At 38.9% G+C, this 15,346-nt stretch overlaps 1 protein-coding gene across 1 annotated transcript in view; it reads left to right on the top strand.

Annotated features, from left to right (window-relative positions):
• The window catches only part of gc (GC vitamin D binding protein), a 72,606-nt gene extending 59,969 nt beyond the window's left edge, over positions 1 to 12,637 (top strand). The window contains 8 exon segments of the mRNA XM_059549273.1: positions 3,834 to 3,857; positions 3,860 to 3,924; positions 6,728 to 6,854; positions 10,417 to 10,545; positions 11,430 to 11,475; positions 11,478 to 11,523; positions 11,653 to 11,743; positions 12,599 to 12,637. Coding sequence (XP_059405256.1) covers positions 3,834 to 3,857; positions 3,860 to 3,924; positions 6,728 to 6,854; positions 10,417 to 10,545; positions 11,430 to 11,475; positions 11,478 to 11,523; positions 11,653 to 11,743; positions 12,599 to 12,637 — 567 coding nt within the window.
• The last annotated feature ends 2,709 nt before the right edge of the window (positions 12,638 to 15,346 follow it).

Raw genomic sequence — 15,346 nt, 5'->3', positions numbered from 1 at the left:
TCAGAGTAGCTGGGGATGAAATTCCTATTCATATCATCATAGTGAGACGACAAAGGCTGAAAACACCACGAACGTCATCCGCTGTGTATGCAAAACAGTGCGTTGCACCATCCGCCATTCATTCATTTATTCATTCATTGTGGACATTATGACGCCTTTACGCGTGATGTCAAATGCTTCCATAGATTTGTGTACTATAGTGTTACTATAGAAATTTACCTGAGCAATGCAAATCACGCTTTGTTCTTGGTTCTTGTCAACAGTCGCTGCCATGACAAGCACTGAATGAGTGACAGGCTTTCTGTTGTGACATTGTTGGTTCTTTTGACTCATGCTAGCAAATATGACTCCAAACATACATGCTATACATGCTAAAAGTGATTAGCTAAGTGCTAAAACAGGCTAAGAACATGTTAAGAATGCAATAAAACTTCATAGTACCAATCTGTGACAACTAACAACTGCCTAGAAACATTATAGTAAGCACACGGAACACACTAGCAACCACCCAGGATATTGTAGCAACTGCCTAACAACACCATTACAATCACCCAGAACACCTCAGCAACCACCTAGCAACAATTTAGTAACCGTGTAGCAACACCCTATCTATCATCCAGTAAACCCTAGAAATAACATGGCAACAATTCTTAACACCCTAGCAACTGCCTAGCACAACTTAATAACCACTCAAAAACTTAGCAACACTTAGCAACTCTCTATCTCTCTCTATTTGTGGTGGGCATAGATAAAAAAAATTTAATCTCACTGTAATATTGGAATTAATCTAGATTAAAATGACTCATTTGAATTCTGACAAAGGCATTCAGGATATGTGTGCTACCCAAATAAAATAATGACTAAAAGTAAATCTTTTAGAACGGGTGTCACGGCTTACGCTGCTGGAAGGAACACGGAGCCGAGGGATAAACGAAACAAGGATTTATTAAATCAAACATAGGCAAGGTGAGTAGCAAATAACAGGTGGCAAGTGGCAAGTGGCAAGTGGCAAGTAACAGGTAACAAGTAGACAAGTAGACAAGTAACAAGTAGACGAGTCGACCTGACAAAACAGAACTGAAAGGACAAGGCTTTTATGCAAGGGATAATAGGGAAAACACAGGTGGATGGAATGACTAAATTAACAGGGACATGGAACACATGCGGAAATGACTAGACACACCTGGGAACTAATCAAACCACATAGAGACAGAAACTGGGTCACAGGGGCAAAAACACACAAAATGAGTCCAGGTGTGTGACAGTACTCCCCCCTGACAGTACAGGGAGGAGATGACGGAGGGAGGAGCCAGGGAGGAGACAGGAAGGATCTGAAGCAGGAGGTACCCAGCAGGACCCAGGCCACAGCCATAACGGCCCAAGGTGGGGCCGACGGTGGAAGGAGCCATGGAGGAGGAATGGTCACCGACTCCAGGGACTCGACCCACGGCAACGGAGCAAGTGGAGGAGGAGCCCGAGGCGGAGACGGAGAGCCGAAGAGCCAGGGTGACGGGGAGGAGCCGGAGGTCCTAGGCGGAAGTGATGGCTCTGGTGACTGACGTGGCGATGTGGATCCGGAAGGCCGCGGTGAGGCCAGAGTGACCGAGGACTGAGGTGTAGCCGAGGGGATGAAGGAGCCTGACGGAGCCGGAGGGACGGAGGGATGAGGCGAAGCCGGAGGAGTGGAGTCCCGAGGCATAGGATGGACGACGCCAGACCAAGGCGGAGCCGGAGGGACGAGGGAGCCAGGCAGAGCCTGCGGACTGCCGGGCCACGGCGGAGAGGAAGGAGCTAGGAGCCATGGTGGAGCCGACGGGTCAACGGGCCGAGGCGGAGTCCAGGCCTCAGAGGCTGGAGGGGGAGGTGAGGGAGACGCCGACCAATGCGTCGCTGGAGGATGGCGGTCCCGCTGAGCTCGCACCACAATGATGGTAGGCTGAGGGCGAGCAGAGGGGCAGCCAGACGACAGCGGAGGAGGAGGCAGGAGTGGGTGGGAGGGTGGGAATTTTGGAGGAGCAGGCATTGGAGTAAGCTCTGGGGCTGGAGCCCTTCCTGGGCTTAACGGAGGATCAGGAGCCCGTCCTGGGCTTAACGGAGGATCAGGAGCCCGTCCTGGGCTTAACGGGGGTTCAGGAGCCCGTCCTGGGCTTAAAGGAGGATCAGGAGCCCGTCCTGGGCTTAACGGAAGATCAGGAGCCCGTCCTGGGCTTAACGGAAGATCAGGAGCCCGTCCTGGGCTTAACGGAGGATCAGGAGCCCGTCCTGGGCTTAACGGAGGATCAGGAGCCCGTCCTGGGCTTAAAGGAGGATCAGGAGCCCGTCCTGGGCTTAACGGGGGAACAGGAGCCCTTCCTGGGCTTAACTAGTTTCAAGTTCCTTGGCATCCACATCTCAGATGACCTCACATGGTCCCATAACACCTCCACCCTGGTCAAAAAAGGCACAGCAGCGCATTTACTTCTTACGGAGCCTTAAGAAAATTCCCAGGATCCTTGTGAAATTCTACCGCTGTACTATTGCGAGTGTACTCACGAACTGCATCTCAGTATGGTACAGCAATTGCTCCGCATCTGACCGCAAAGCACTCCAGCAGGTGGTGAAAACTGCTCAACGGATCACCAGCACCCAGTTAACTCCCATTGAGAACATTTATCACAAGAACTGTCTGGGCAGGGCAAGAAACATCATCAAGGATGCCTCTCACCCTAACCATGGACTTTTCACCCTCCTTCCATCCGGCAGGCATTACAGGAGCTCTCACACTAGTTGGCTCAGGAAGAGCTTCTTCCCCGAGGCTGTGACACTTCTGAACGCCGCACCACCAATCTAACCTGCACCTGCTCTCTTTCTGCACTGGTCACAGTACTTTACATACATTTATTTGCACTTCACACAGACTGCACACTATTCTAGCTATTACTGTAAATTGTCTAAAGTTGTTACTGTACAAAGCACAGTAAACTATTTCTATAAAAATATCACTGCACTACTGTTATTTTGCATATAATACATTGTTTAACAATACTTTTGCACACTCATCGAACTGTATTTATTACCACTGTTCTCACGTTGCTGCTGTTCATAATGTGTATATAATCCTACATTGCTCTGTTCATAATGTACATACCATTTGCATTCCTATTTATCTTCTGTATATACTCTGCTCAATACTGTATATAGCAACTCCACTGTACATTCTGTATATCATAGCTTCACTTACTCTGCACTTTTATGTATATAAACTTCTGGTTAGATGCTAACTGCATTTCATTAGCTCTGTACTTGTACTCTGCATAATGACAATAAAGTTGAATCTAATCTAATCTAAAAATAAGTAGTACTATATGCTGCAATATACAAGCTAAAGGGTGCTTTGCCAGTCTGTAATGGGACTAATAATCATCATTGTGTATGGTGTGTTTGCTTTTGGTATCAAATTGTATGAAGGCTCTTGCACAGTCTATTGTGAGAAACAAACCGGATTCCAAGATAATATTGTCAAAACCAAACCTGTGATGGTGGATTCACATGTGCTGTTCAAGGAGCTAAAATCTGCTTTCTGCTGCCCACACTGCTTTGAACAGCTACTAATTAAATGTCTTTATTTTAGCTGCTGTGTAGGGGGAAGAGTGCTATTTGTCTAGCTTTGTCTAGCAGTTTGTCTGAGGAAGTTATTATGAGAATACGAGTGATTAATAGAGTATAATGATATTGTTCAGTTTAAATTAGTTTAATTTATGTAGGTCAAAACCAAAATGATAATCATGCTAATGAATGGAATTGGTCGAAGTAGATTCATTAATATCTTATTACAAACTCTTATCTGTTTACAGAGACTCCAGATGAGAAGCTCCAACTGAGGTTTCTGAGGTTTCTCTCCAATGTTTGCAACAACCAAGTTGTTTTGAAATCCTTCAAGTTTTGGTAAATACGTCATGGCTCACACAGCTTCATTATAATATTACAGAGCCAGTTTCAGCATAAATTTTGTTATTTTCCACCATTCTCATGGTGTTTCTAAATAGTATACTGTGTTTTTTGTTCAAGTTATGACTCTTGTTAAATGGAAATGTTTCTAATGTAATGTAACTTGTTTTAAGGGAAAAAAACTATAGAAAACCTTTTTATAACAGCATCCGCATATGGTTTTAGAATGACATGAGGAAAGGAAAATAACATTTCTGAAAAATATTACACATGCTTCTACGGAGCCCCGGACATAACATGCAAGAAAAAATAGTTGGCTAAATCGTGAGCACAATTTACTAATTCGTTCCCTCAATGTACTAACATCATTATGATTTAATGAAAAAGTATAGATAATAAAAAACTGAAGTAGAGGAGAAAAGAAGCATAAGGAGCCCCGCACAAGACATGCAAGAAAAAATAAATACATTGCACACAATATACTAATAAGTTCCCTCAATGTACTAAAACGTGCACACGATTACTATTGCGTTCCCTCGATTTACTATTTTGTTCACTCGATTTATAAATTGTGCACATGATTTACTAATTCGTTCCCTCGATTTGCTAAATCATGTGCACGATTTGTCATGTGCGGGGCTCCGTATGCTTCTTTTCTCCTCTACTTCAGTTTTTTATTCTCTATAGTTTTTCATAAAATCATAATGATGTTTAAAATACCACAAGGACATGCAAATACATAAAGGTTTAATTAAGTCAGGTCCATATTTTTTTTAATTTTAGCTGCTGACTAAAATATATTCAAGGTACATAAATGTGTTACATAATGAATATGTTCTTAAAGTGCACACTCTGAGCTTTAATTTGATGGTATCTTATCAATAGTACAGCCCTTTAATATGTACCTCCCCCCTTTTTCAAGGGACCATAAGTAATTGGACAAATGAGTCAAAAGCTGTTTCATGGACAGGGGTGGGCTATTCTTTCATTATTTCTACATCATTTAAACAGCTAAAAGTTCTTGAGTCGATTCTAAGTTTCCCACTTGCATTTGCAAGCTGTTGCTCTAAACCCACATCAAACTGTCAAATGTGCTTTTCATACAAATAAGAGACAATTGTTAGGCTTCAAAAATAAAACAAATCAATCAGAGAAATAGCGGGAACATTAGGAGTGGTCAAATCAACAGTTTGGTAATCAACTCACTTTTATTGTCACTGCAGCATTTACAAGTAAAAGTCCAGATACTGCATATATGAGAACAATACAATTAACAATGGTTTACATGTACTGTATACAATGTACAGATATGCACAGTGTTGTGTATATATAAACAGAGGAATAGATATTCATATATACACAGACAGTACTGCCATTAGCACAGACAATACAATACATAAAACATAATATTGTTAACACCAGGAAATTTACTAATGGTAGGCGTATTCATAGTATATTGTGGATATGTGTATTGTATTGTTATATTTATAATATTCAACAGTTGTAGTGAATCAGTCGTTGTTAAGAAGTTGTCCATTATTCGACTGGTGTGGGCCCTGATGCTTTTATAGTGTCTGCGGCTGCCTAATGGCAGTAGTGAGAGGAGACTGTGACTGGGGTGGCTAGGGTCTTTGAATATCTTCCGGGCTTTCCTCACACAATGAATGTTGTAGATGGCCTGGGGGGAGGGTTGCTCACCTCCAGTAATGTGTTGGGCCGCTCATATTACTTTCAGCAGTGCTTTGTTGTTTGCAGCAATGCTATTTCTGAACCAGGTGGTGATGGAACCGGACAGGATAATCTCTACATTGCATGTTTACAATGATCTGAGGGTGCTGGAGCCCATTCCAAATTTTTCTCAGTACATACAGAGAGAAAAAAAGAACACACTGGTGAGCTCAGCAACATAAAAAGGCCTGGATCATTAATAACAGCTCATGATCCACAGCATATAAAATCATCTGTGAAACATGGTGGAGCAGTTTGATGGCATGCTTGGCTTCCATTGGCACTGGGTTACTGGTGTTTAGTGATTATGTGACAGAAGCAGACGGAAGAATTCTGAACTATATATGGATAGACTGTATGCCCAGATTCAGTCAAATGGAGCAAAATAGTTTGGGAGGTGCTTCATAGTACAAATGGACAATGACCCAAAACATACAATAACAGCAGCCCAGGAATTTTTGAAGGTAAAAAAGTGGAATATTCTGCATTGGCCAGATCAATCTCCCGATTTCAACCTGATTGAGCATGCATTTCACTTGCTGAAGACAAAACTAAAGGCAGAAAGACTGAAATCTGCTGTAGTAACGGCCTTGCAAAGCATCAAAAAAGAGGAAACCCAGTCTCTGGTTATGTCCATGAGTTCCAGACTTAAGGCACACATTGCCTGCAAAAAAAATATATATTTTTTAACAAAATTTTAAAAACAATTCATGTATGATTATATGTATATATTTTCTCTCCAATTACATGTGAGGCCCTCAAAATGGGGGGGACTGTGTATAAAAATGGTGGTAATTCCTAAGCATTTTATGTTATATTTTTGTTCAACTTCTTGAATTAAAGCTTAAAGTCTGCACTTCAATTTCATCGTTTCATTTTTAATTCTGTTCTGGTGTCCTACAAAGCCAAAATTATGAAAATTGTGTCAGTGTGCAAATATATATGGACCTAACTGTGTTAACTGTTTAGTTTCCAATATGGCCCAACGTGTGAATGAAATGTGTCATGCTTATTACATACCATGGGCATACATTACATTTCCTTATATATGTAAATTATATCATATTTATAGGTTGTCTGCATATTATGGAAATCTCCAAGGGCTGTCCTTTAAAGAGGCATCAGCCATATCTGGTTGTTTTCAGTCCAGGCTGGAAAAATGCTGTTTACAGCACCAACCTGAATGTATAATTCAAGAGGTGAGGAGAAGGGTCAGGGGAGGAGGAGCTGAGCCGCTCGATGTTGTGTTCAGCAAACCACAATGAGCAGCACAAAGGTTCAAATGTCTCTTGGGACAATTCTTTTGACCAGTGATCCTTCTGGTGGGGCATTATTTCTGTTCCGTTTCACAAGATGTCTGATAATATGACAAACAAAAAGAATGCACTTTTTTTCTTTGGTAACTGATAAAAATCATTCAGCTACTGGAAGATATAATACTCATCTTTCTAATCTGACTTTTTTTTTTTTAACTTAATTTCTTTAAACTTAATTTCTCTCACAACAACTCTGGGAGGGATTGGCAGTTGGTCTTAGCGAAATAGATCTGCTACGCTGCTGCTTCGGCAGAGCAAGTACCGAGACTTGCTACTGCTAATACATCCACAACATGTTGCTGTGAGCATGTAAGAATTATTGCTGCTGCAAATATAACATACATGAAATAACCCCCATACAGTATACATGAATCACCTGAACCTCAAAGTGTTGTGAGTTCGAGTCTCGGGCTGGCAGGAATTGTGAATGTACAGTGCTCTCTCCACCTTCAATACCACAACTTAGGTGCCCTTGAGCAAGGCACCGAACCCCAACTGCTCCCTGGGCGCCGCAGCATAAATGGCTGCCCACTGCTCTGGGTGTGTGTTCACGGTGTGTGTGTGTTCACTGCTGTGTGTGTGCACTTTGGATGGGTTAAAATCAGAGCATGAATTCCGAGTATGGGTCACCATACTTGGCTGAATGTCACTTCACACTATATTTGAATGAGTGAGCGAGCTCACTGGCTGCTGATACAGGAGACTGAGACCTATCGGACTACGCAATCTTGAGCTTCATGCCAGAACTCTGTATTTCATGGCCATCCTTTCATGGGTGAGTACCTTTAGAACAAACTTTTTATCTGTATCTTCACACTAATACCTGCAGTAAGTCACATAATGCTTTTATCAAAGCTGCTGTTTCCGTTCATTTTAAATTTTTGCCATTCAATTTTAGCATGAATTTGAAAGAGCTCTGATATCAAGTGATTAAACCAAAGTCAGTCTGCAGTCATAGCCAATCCTGTTTCATCTAAGCTCTGTGAGAAAGCTCAACCACATGGGATTGACAGGTGCTAATTTAAAATACATCAGATATTAAGAGGAAGGGAATCCATGCACCTCTTAAAGTAAGGGTCAACCAGAAAATATATTTCTGCTAGTCGGCTTATTTCATTCTGATGTGCTAAGATCAAGTGCTTTGTTGAACGAAGACCTTACAATCACTGCACCATATTTTGATCTGACTTTGTGATGTAAATGCTAATGTGATGCTGAGTAATATACACTAGTTGGCATATTGCGTGTCCACCATGACCCACTCTAGGTATAGTCACCCCGTTTCCTTTTCCCAAACTCAGTGGAGGGCATTCCTCTTGATTTTGATCTTTGGCAAGTTGGTTAAAGGGCAAGAGTGCAAATGAAATATTCATCAGAGTGGCTATGAATATTATATTACACCTGATATAATATTCTATGTTAAATTTTATCAAAATGACTCTCTGAATGCCCATTAATAAGAAAAAAGCTTTATACTTTTGCTTAATTTGTATAATGATCAGATGCTAACGCTCAGAATGCATCTTGTGATAATTTTTTCATTAAACCAAATATCTATTTGGGCTGCAAGAAGCACTTGAAATCTAGTCTTAACTTTCCAATAAAGTGTTGTTTCATGAGATCACCTTCTCGCCTGATTCTAATATTCATTTATCAGAATGAAGGTAAAACATATTTGACTTGCACCTGAAGAGTGTGGGCCACGGCTGGACCTTGAATTTTCCTCACGGGCGTGAACACTGATGTGTTTTATCATATACAAGTCATTGGTGTTTGGTGACGAGTTTTTGGCTCAAGATCTTCATTTAAAGTGACACCAGAGATGCTCAGCTAGGATTAGGATTTCGCTTTATGTGGACAAGTCAAGTCTCCACACGATGGAACCAATCATTTATTTTTGAACCTTGCCTTATACACATAGGCATTGTCATGTTAGAATAGAAAAAGTCCTGTCAAAAATGTTACTATAAAATTAGGAGCACACAGTTCCCTAGAATATCATCGTATGCTTAAACATTAAGATTTGTACTCATGGAAATTGCTAAAATAGTCAAACCTGTTCATTAGAAGGGGTGTCCCAATACTTTTGGCAATATAGTGTATATTCCTGCAACTATAGGATCAAATTACACTTATATTAATACAGATCAGACCCATTTCTCCTCTGTGTTTTCAGATCCTATTTAATTTTTTTCTTTGCAGGCTCAGGATAATTTTCCTGGAAATAATGCCTTTAGAACAGATTGCCCTAAAAAAAAGATCTGACCATTTCCCTCCCATGATGGTCAGCTTCAGATGGCTGTTCTCTGATTAGCACCTCATGCCTTTTAAATTTGGTGAAAATGTAGCCAATATGCACTGCAAAAGCTTTATGAAGTCACTTTTGTGCCTGGGTGGACAAAAAAGATTGAACTCTTGCTGAAAGGCAGACCGCCGTGCACAGAAACTTATGTTTAATTTATCTTGAACTGTAATAAGACGAGCCACTTAACATGGAATTCAAATGTGTTCGCCTCAGGGCTTAGTGTCATTAAAGGAGAGGGGCTGAGGGTTGCGGGTAGGATACCAGGTCATTTGTTGTAGCAAAGTGTATATGCAAGTGAAATAATTGTGACACTGGGCACTCTGTCAGACATTTCACAAGAATATAAGTTTACATTAACACAATGATTATATTTAAAACAATACTAGCTCCCTGATAAGACTCAACTGTACCCTCTAGTGGTGGAGCATAACACTTTAAACTTCATTTTATGGTGACCTGTATATATTTACATGTAGAAAATCATTATTTTATGCTCTACATTGTGTGAAATAGAATAATGCCAACAAAATTCTGTTTTCAGAAAGCATCTATGATAATTAAATTCCACAATAGATGCATTTTTTAGCAATTGTTTTATTTACTTAAATAATATAAAATGATGTTATTGTCCACTGAAGCTATAAATAATCTAAACAAATTGTTAATAAAAATTATATGAAAAACCTAACTATATATATAATTGTTGTATTGGAAACCAATTTAAATAATAATGTAAAAATACAAATTCAAATTTTACAAAATCTAAAATCAGCACTGTCCACAATAAATATTGATATATAGATATAAATAAATTTATAGAGAACCTTCTTATGTAAAATAAGAACATAAATTGGACAGAACAGTTGTATAGACCCCCTGACCTGTCCTAGTATTACAGCAGAACCTAGGGTGAAGTGATCAGAACCTGTGGAGAATATTTTCAAAACACCTTGAGGTCTTGCAGCCTCCTGCTGGTGAACTGAATGTTTCTGCTCATGGCTTACCCTCAGAACATATATTTATAGTAGTGGCCACAAAATATGAATCATGATGCATGGCATAGCATGGGAATCACAATATAGCATGTATCATCCTGGAGTCAGTGTATGAATGAGATCAAAAGTGTGTGTGTGCTTCCAGATACTTCTAATTGGAGTGACACATGCCTCCATTTCTCTTCCTGTGCTGACGACTGTTCTCGATCGAATAAAGATCACAGTAACGGCCTGCTGTTCATCTGCAGATATCACAGTGTGTTTAACGGAGAAGGTGAGATGCACTATTTATCTACCAGGTTCACGACAGGAGATCTTTGTTTCATAACAGGTTGATTTGATGCCACATGTTCTGTGCTTAGCTGCAGATTTTAAGTTATTACACAACCAAGCCATTCTTCAGATTTCAAGAGGTTTTTTGTGCTCATTTGACTGTAAGACAGCTCAACGCCCGGGTAGTCAGCTATTGTGAAAGGCTTCGATCTTTTTGATGCACGTCTAGATGATTTGCAGCACAATGCCTCTCTGAGTGACTTCATTTCAAGTTCTTTTGGCAATAATACTTGATATAATTGCATTGAGCTGAGGTAGACAGTATTGCATATAGAGAAAAACAATGTTGATGAAATCCTATTTTAATGCTTTAAGCATCAGAGCTACAGGAGAATTGCTTTTAATGCTTGAAGATCATATAAAAATTTCACAGGTAACCTGATCTACAGCATGTCAATGTTTGGTTAATTTAGCCTTTCAGTTTTCCCTTGCAGATCCTCCAATTATCTGCTCGCTTGCTGTTTTTCCACGTACAATAAATGGCACATTGCGAAGAGATGCTGGTGAGATCATCTAAGTGAAGTGTCTAAACTGAATCTGTACCCAGAGAATGAACGTACTTTAGCATGCATAAACGCAGCTCGCTCGCCGACTGAGAGGGGGTTGAGAGATCTCAATTAATTTAGAGAGACAGGGTGCTCTTTGGACTCGCTGGGTGCTAACCAAGCCCGAACTGTCAAAACAACGACGCAGTACTTTCTCATCTTCTCTCCTGCTGCTTGACTTTGAACATTGATGAGGAAAATACATAGACATTTTTTATTTTAAGGTTTGGATTAATGGTCAAATTGTTCTTTCATTTCTCTCTCAACTTATATCAAACAGGAGAATAAACTGAAAAAGACTACATCACTTCTGTCCAAGTTGGATGACATTGTTCGCAGTACTTCAGACTGGACCTGCCTTCGTTCAAAACGTTGTAAGTTATGGTTAGACTGGAAAAGAACATCGTCAGAAGATGTTTTTTAACAATGGGATTGTTAAGTGAAAGGAAGGAGCTGGTTGCAGATCAGCAGAAAACTCATCATCGATGCTTTATTTCCTGCAGGATGCAGAAGGAGGTGCAGGGGGAGGGCTTTGGTGGACTTGGGCACATCCTTCTGTTCCCAGCGCTCCCGGCCCAACTGTGTCAAAAGCTGGTGAGCACACTGACTAACCACTGCCCTTTGAAAAGTTTCAGCTATAGAAAATTCAATAAAAGTTCAATTACACACACACACATATATTACATAATTATATAATTTAATCAATTAATAATAAATTAAATAAAATTTTTAAAAATTAATTTTGCAAAGATAAATCAGTTATTCATCTAGTAATTCCATGTGTAGCACATATTTATAGATTATTTATTGCAATATTTTTTTCCCCTAAAGTACATTTCTTTTGAAGTAAATTTGTCTGGTTTTCACAAGGCTTTTTCCAGGAAAACACATTTATTATTTTTCAGAGTACCTGACATTAATTTTTTATTTTCTTACCCCCATCTATAACTAAATTGCATTAGATTTCTACTTAGAACAAGATAACTCAATTTGTCAGCAGATAAGAAAAATAAACTTAAGACATTTCAGCCCAAAAATGACAATTTTATCATCATTTCTTCACCGTCATGCCGTTTCAAACCTGTATGAGTGTCTTTCTTCTGTTGAACACAAAAGAAGATCATTTGAAGATTGTTGGTGAACAAACAGTTGCTGATAGCCGTTGATTTTCATAGTACTGTACTATGGAAATCAATGGCTACTGTCAACTTTCTGGTTATCCACATAATTTAAAATGTCTTCTTTTGTGTTCAACAGAAGAAAGACACTCATACAGGTTTAGAACACCTTGAGGGTATGAAAAGATTTTTCATTTTTATGTGAACTATGTCTTTCACGTACTAATTTAAGCAGATGTCAGATCAGGTTACAGGCTGGTTGAATTGATTAATAGACTTTAATACAGTTATTAAAATCAGGTTTGATTAAAACTCATGTTTTCTTTTTCAGACAGAGGATGTTATTAAATATGATGATGACACTGTTTAATGAGTCCGTGTGGGCAATTATATTGGATGGCGAGATCTTCGATGACAAGATGTCATCCCTCTCTATCTGAGATGTTTTAAATACATTTTCCAATTGCTTCAAAGAGTTTTATTTTTGTCCTCTGTTCACTTTGCTCTTTCAGCTCATGAGGCTTGTGGCATTTACAGTGTGATTGTATAAGGCTCCTGTGTGAATAACCTTTACCGTGAACATAACGTCTACGATATGATTTCTGTTGCTACTATGGCGTTTCATCACACACTGAAGACTCAATGTACATTTACAAATGCTTTCTTAGCAAATGGACTGACAAGAAACAGTTCATTTTCGTACCTCTGTAGATTTCAATATATTTTTAGCAAAGAAAAAGCACTTGGGAATAGAATGTACGTTATTGTAGGCGCCATTGATTTATCTGAGTAATTGGATTTATTTTCTTTGTCAGGTTTCAAGTAAGATCTACAAGTTAAATTAAAGCATCATTTGTGTAGATGGTTTTTAGATTCTTATTTATACATTTTATTGGCAATCAGAAAAATATAAACACTCCATGGCAGGAGAAAAAACACTATGCACCATTAGGATGACATTCACACATACAGTATGAGGGGCAATAAATGCACCCATTTATAAATATGAAACATTGCTCACTGATTTAACTACAACTTATTCAACAGCACAAATCCGTAAAAACGCAAGTTCTTCTGAACTCCCCCATTCAAACATTTATGGAGGATTTGAATATTGCAATTCACTCAAACTATCGCCATCATTTGTTTTCCTCAACAGGATTCTTATACAATACTCCTTTAAAATGCTTATTGATTGTTTTTGTCTCATTGGTCTCAATATAGAGTCATACTGTATGTCGATATATACACAATATAAATATATCTTCTAAGGATGTTTTGCTGATGTTACCATGAAAACATTATTTCTGAATGCTCAGAATGTCCAGGTTTTTTAAATGTTTTTTTTTTCTTGGTTTTATAAACATTAAAGAATGTTCTCAGACATTTTTTTTAACAAGCAATGTTTATAAACTAAAACCTAAAAAACTACAGTTCCATGAAAAGTATATTAATAATGTTTTTGAGCTGGTGTTTTGAGAACATTCTTAAAGACCAGATAACTGTTAATGAATATTCTGTTAAGATTACTGAACGTTTACTACTTCAATGAAGCAGCTTTGAGAGAACCTTCCTAGAAGTTCTGGGAATGCTTCCTGTTAGCTGTGCACACTGAGCTTGAGAGAGCAGCAACAACATCTCTCTATCTCTCATTGCTGGACCTTGAACTTTTCCTTATCGAGCTGCTCCACCAGCACAGAAGTAGACGTCAGCTTCTGTATGTTGATTTTCCTATTTTAAACTGCTGTAAAAATCATCTTCAACTCTTTTCACAGCTGTTTATTTGCATTCTGATGATTTTGAGGTTCTGGATTCAATGAGAGTAGTTTTCATATTGAGATTAATGCTGGGATGCTATATGCATCACTTTAAAATGATTCTGATGGTGATGGACTGTGGACAGGGGACTCTGGGTAAGGAATGTGAACTACTTGAATTATCTAGAATAGATGGTGTTTTTAGATCCTAAACATGTTCTTCCTGTACTAAGATGGCAAGATGTATTGATCTGAACAGAACAGACGGTCTGTCTATAGAGTCAGACTTATATCTGGCGGTTTGGATCAAATCTAATGCAGCAGAACAAAGAATGATGAAAGACCCAGAAGATGTGCTGAATTTCTCCTGAAAGCCTTCAGCTGGACAAAAGACACCAGAACTCATAAGTCTATCTAAATGGACTATGCAAGTTTTGCTTAACATGAAAAGAACCCAGAAATGATATGATTTAGCATCGGAGCAAGCTACTGTTTTTACACGATTTTTTTAGATTGTATGATCATCTAGCCTGACAGTCTTGCAGATGTAAGAATGTTGTAATGTGTCACATTATGCTATAATAATGCACTTGAAAGGCTAATGCATTGGAAAGTGATATCCTCTTCCTTAAAATTCTATTTAGCTGGTAAATTGTAGCTTTCTTCACTATAGTCTAGAACACTGAAATACTATCTGCTCTTTTTCCCCACTAAAATGTCTCAAAAAGAAAGGCCTTTCTACTTTTAAATTACTGTTGATATTGAAGTCTATGTGACGGGAGCTGTTGCAGTGTTAATTGTGAACACTAGATGGTGACATTGTGTCATCTTTAGTGAACAACTAACAGTCAGGACAGACACGACTACTGAAGTTCGTCGTAAATTATACAAATCATTAGTACATGTCTCAAAAATGGGACTAAGAACCAATCTTAAGATTGTATATAGTTCCCAAACATAAAATCATATTTAATTTTATTAGATTTATTGGATACTGATGACGTTTGAGATACGTTTTAGGCACTTAAAAATGCTGTAACATGAGCATGCTGTCAAAATTCATGTCATAAATAGATTTTCTTTATCAGTTAACTTCTATTAACTGAATTAAATCAACATCTGGTGTGAGCATCCATTGCGTTTAAAGCAGCCTTTTGTTTTTCAGGTATCTTTGCAGGTAGGTTCCTTGAAGTGCCTTGGAGTCATTGCCACAGTTGTATTGGATTTAGTCTGTCTCAGTTTATTCTGTTTTCTTCATTGCAGACTGACTGGATGATGATTAGATCCGATTTCTGTGTGGAGACCTGGCTGTTGTCAGACAA

The sequence above is a fragment of the Carassius carassius genome, chromosome 5, assembly GCF_963082965.1.
Source record: "Carassius carassius chromosome 5, fCarCar2.1, whole genome shotgun sequence".
NCBI classification, from domain to species: Eukaryota; Metazoa; Chordata; class Actinopteri; order Cypriniformes; family Cyprinidae; genus Carassius; species Carassius carassius.
This window is presented reverse-complemented; position numbering and strand designations above follow the sequence as displayed.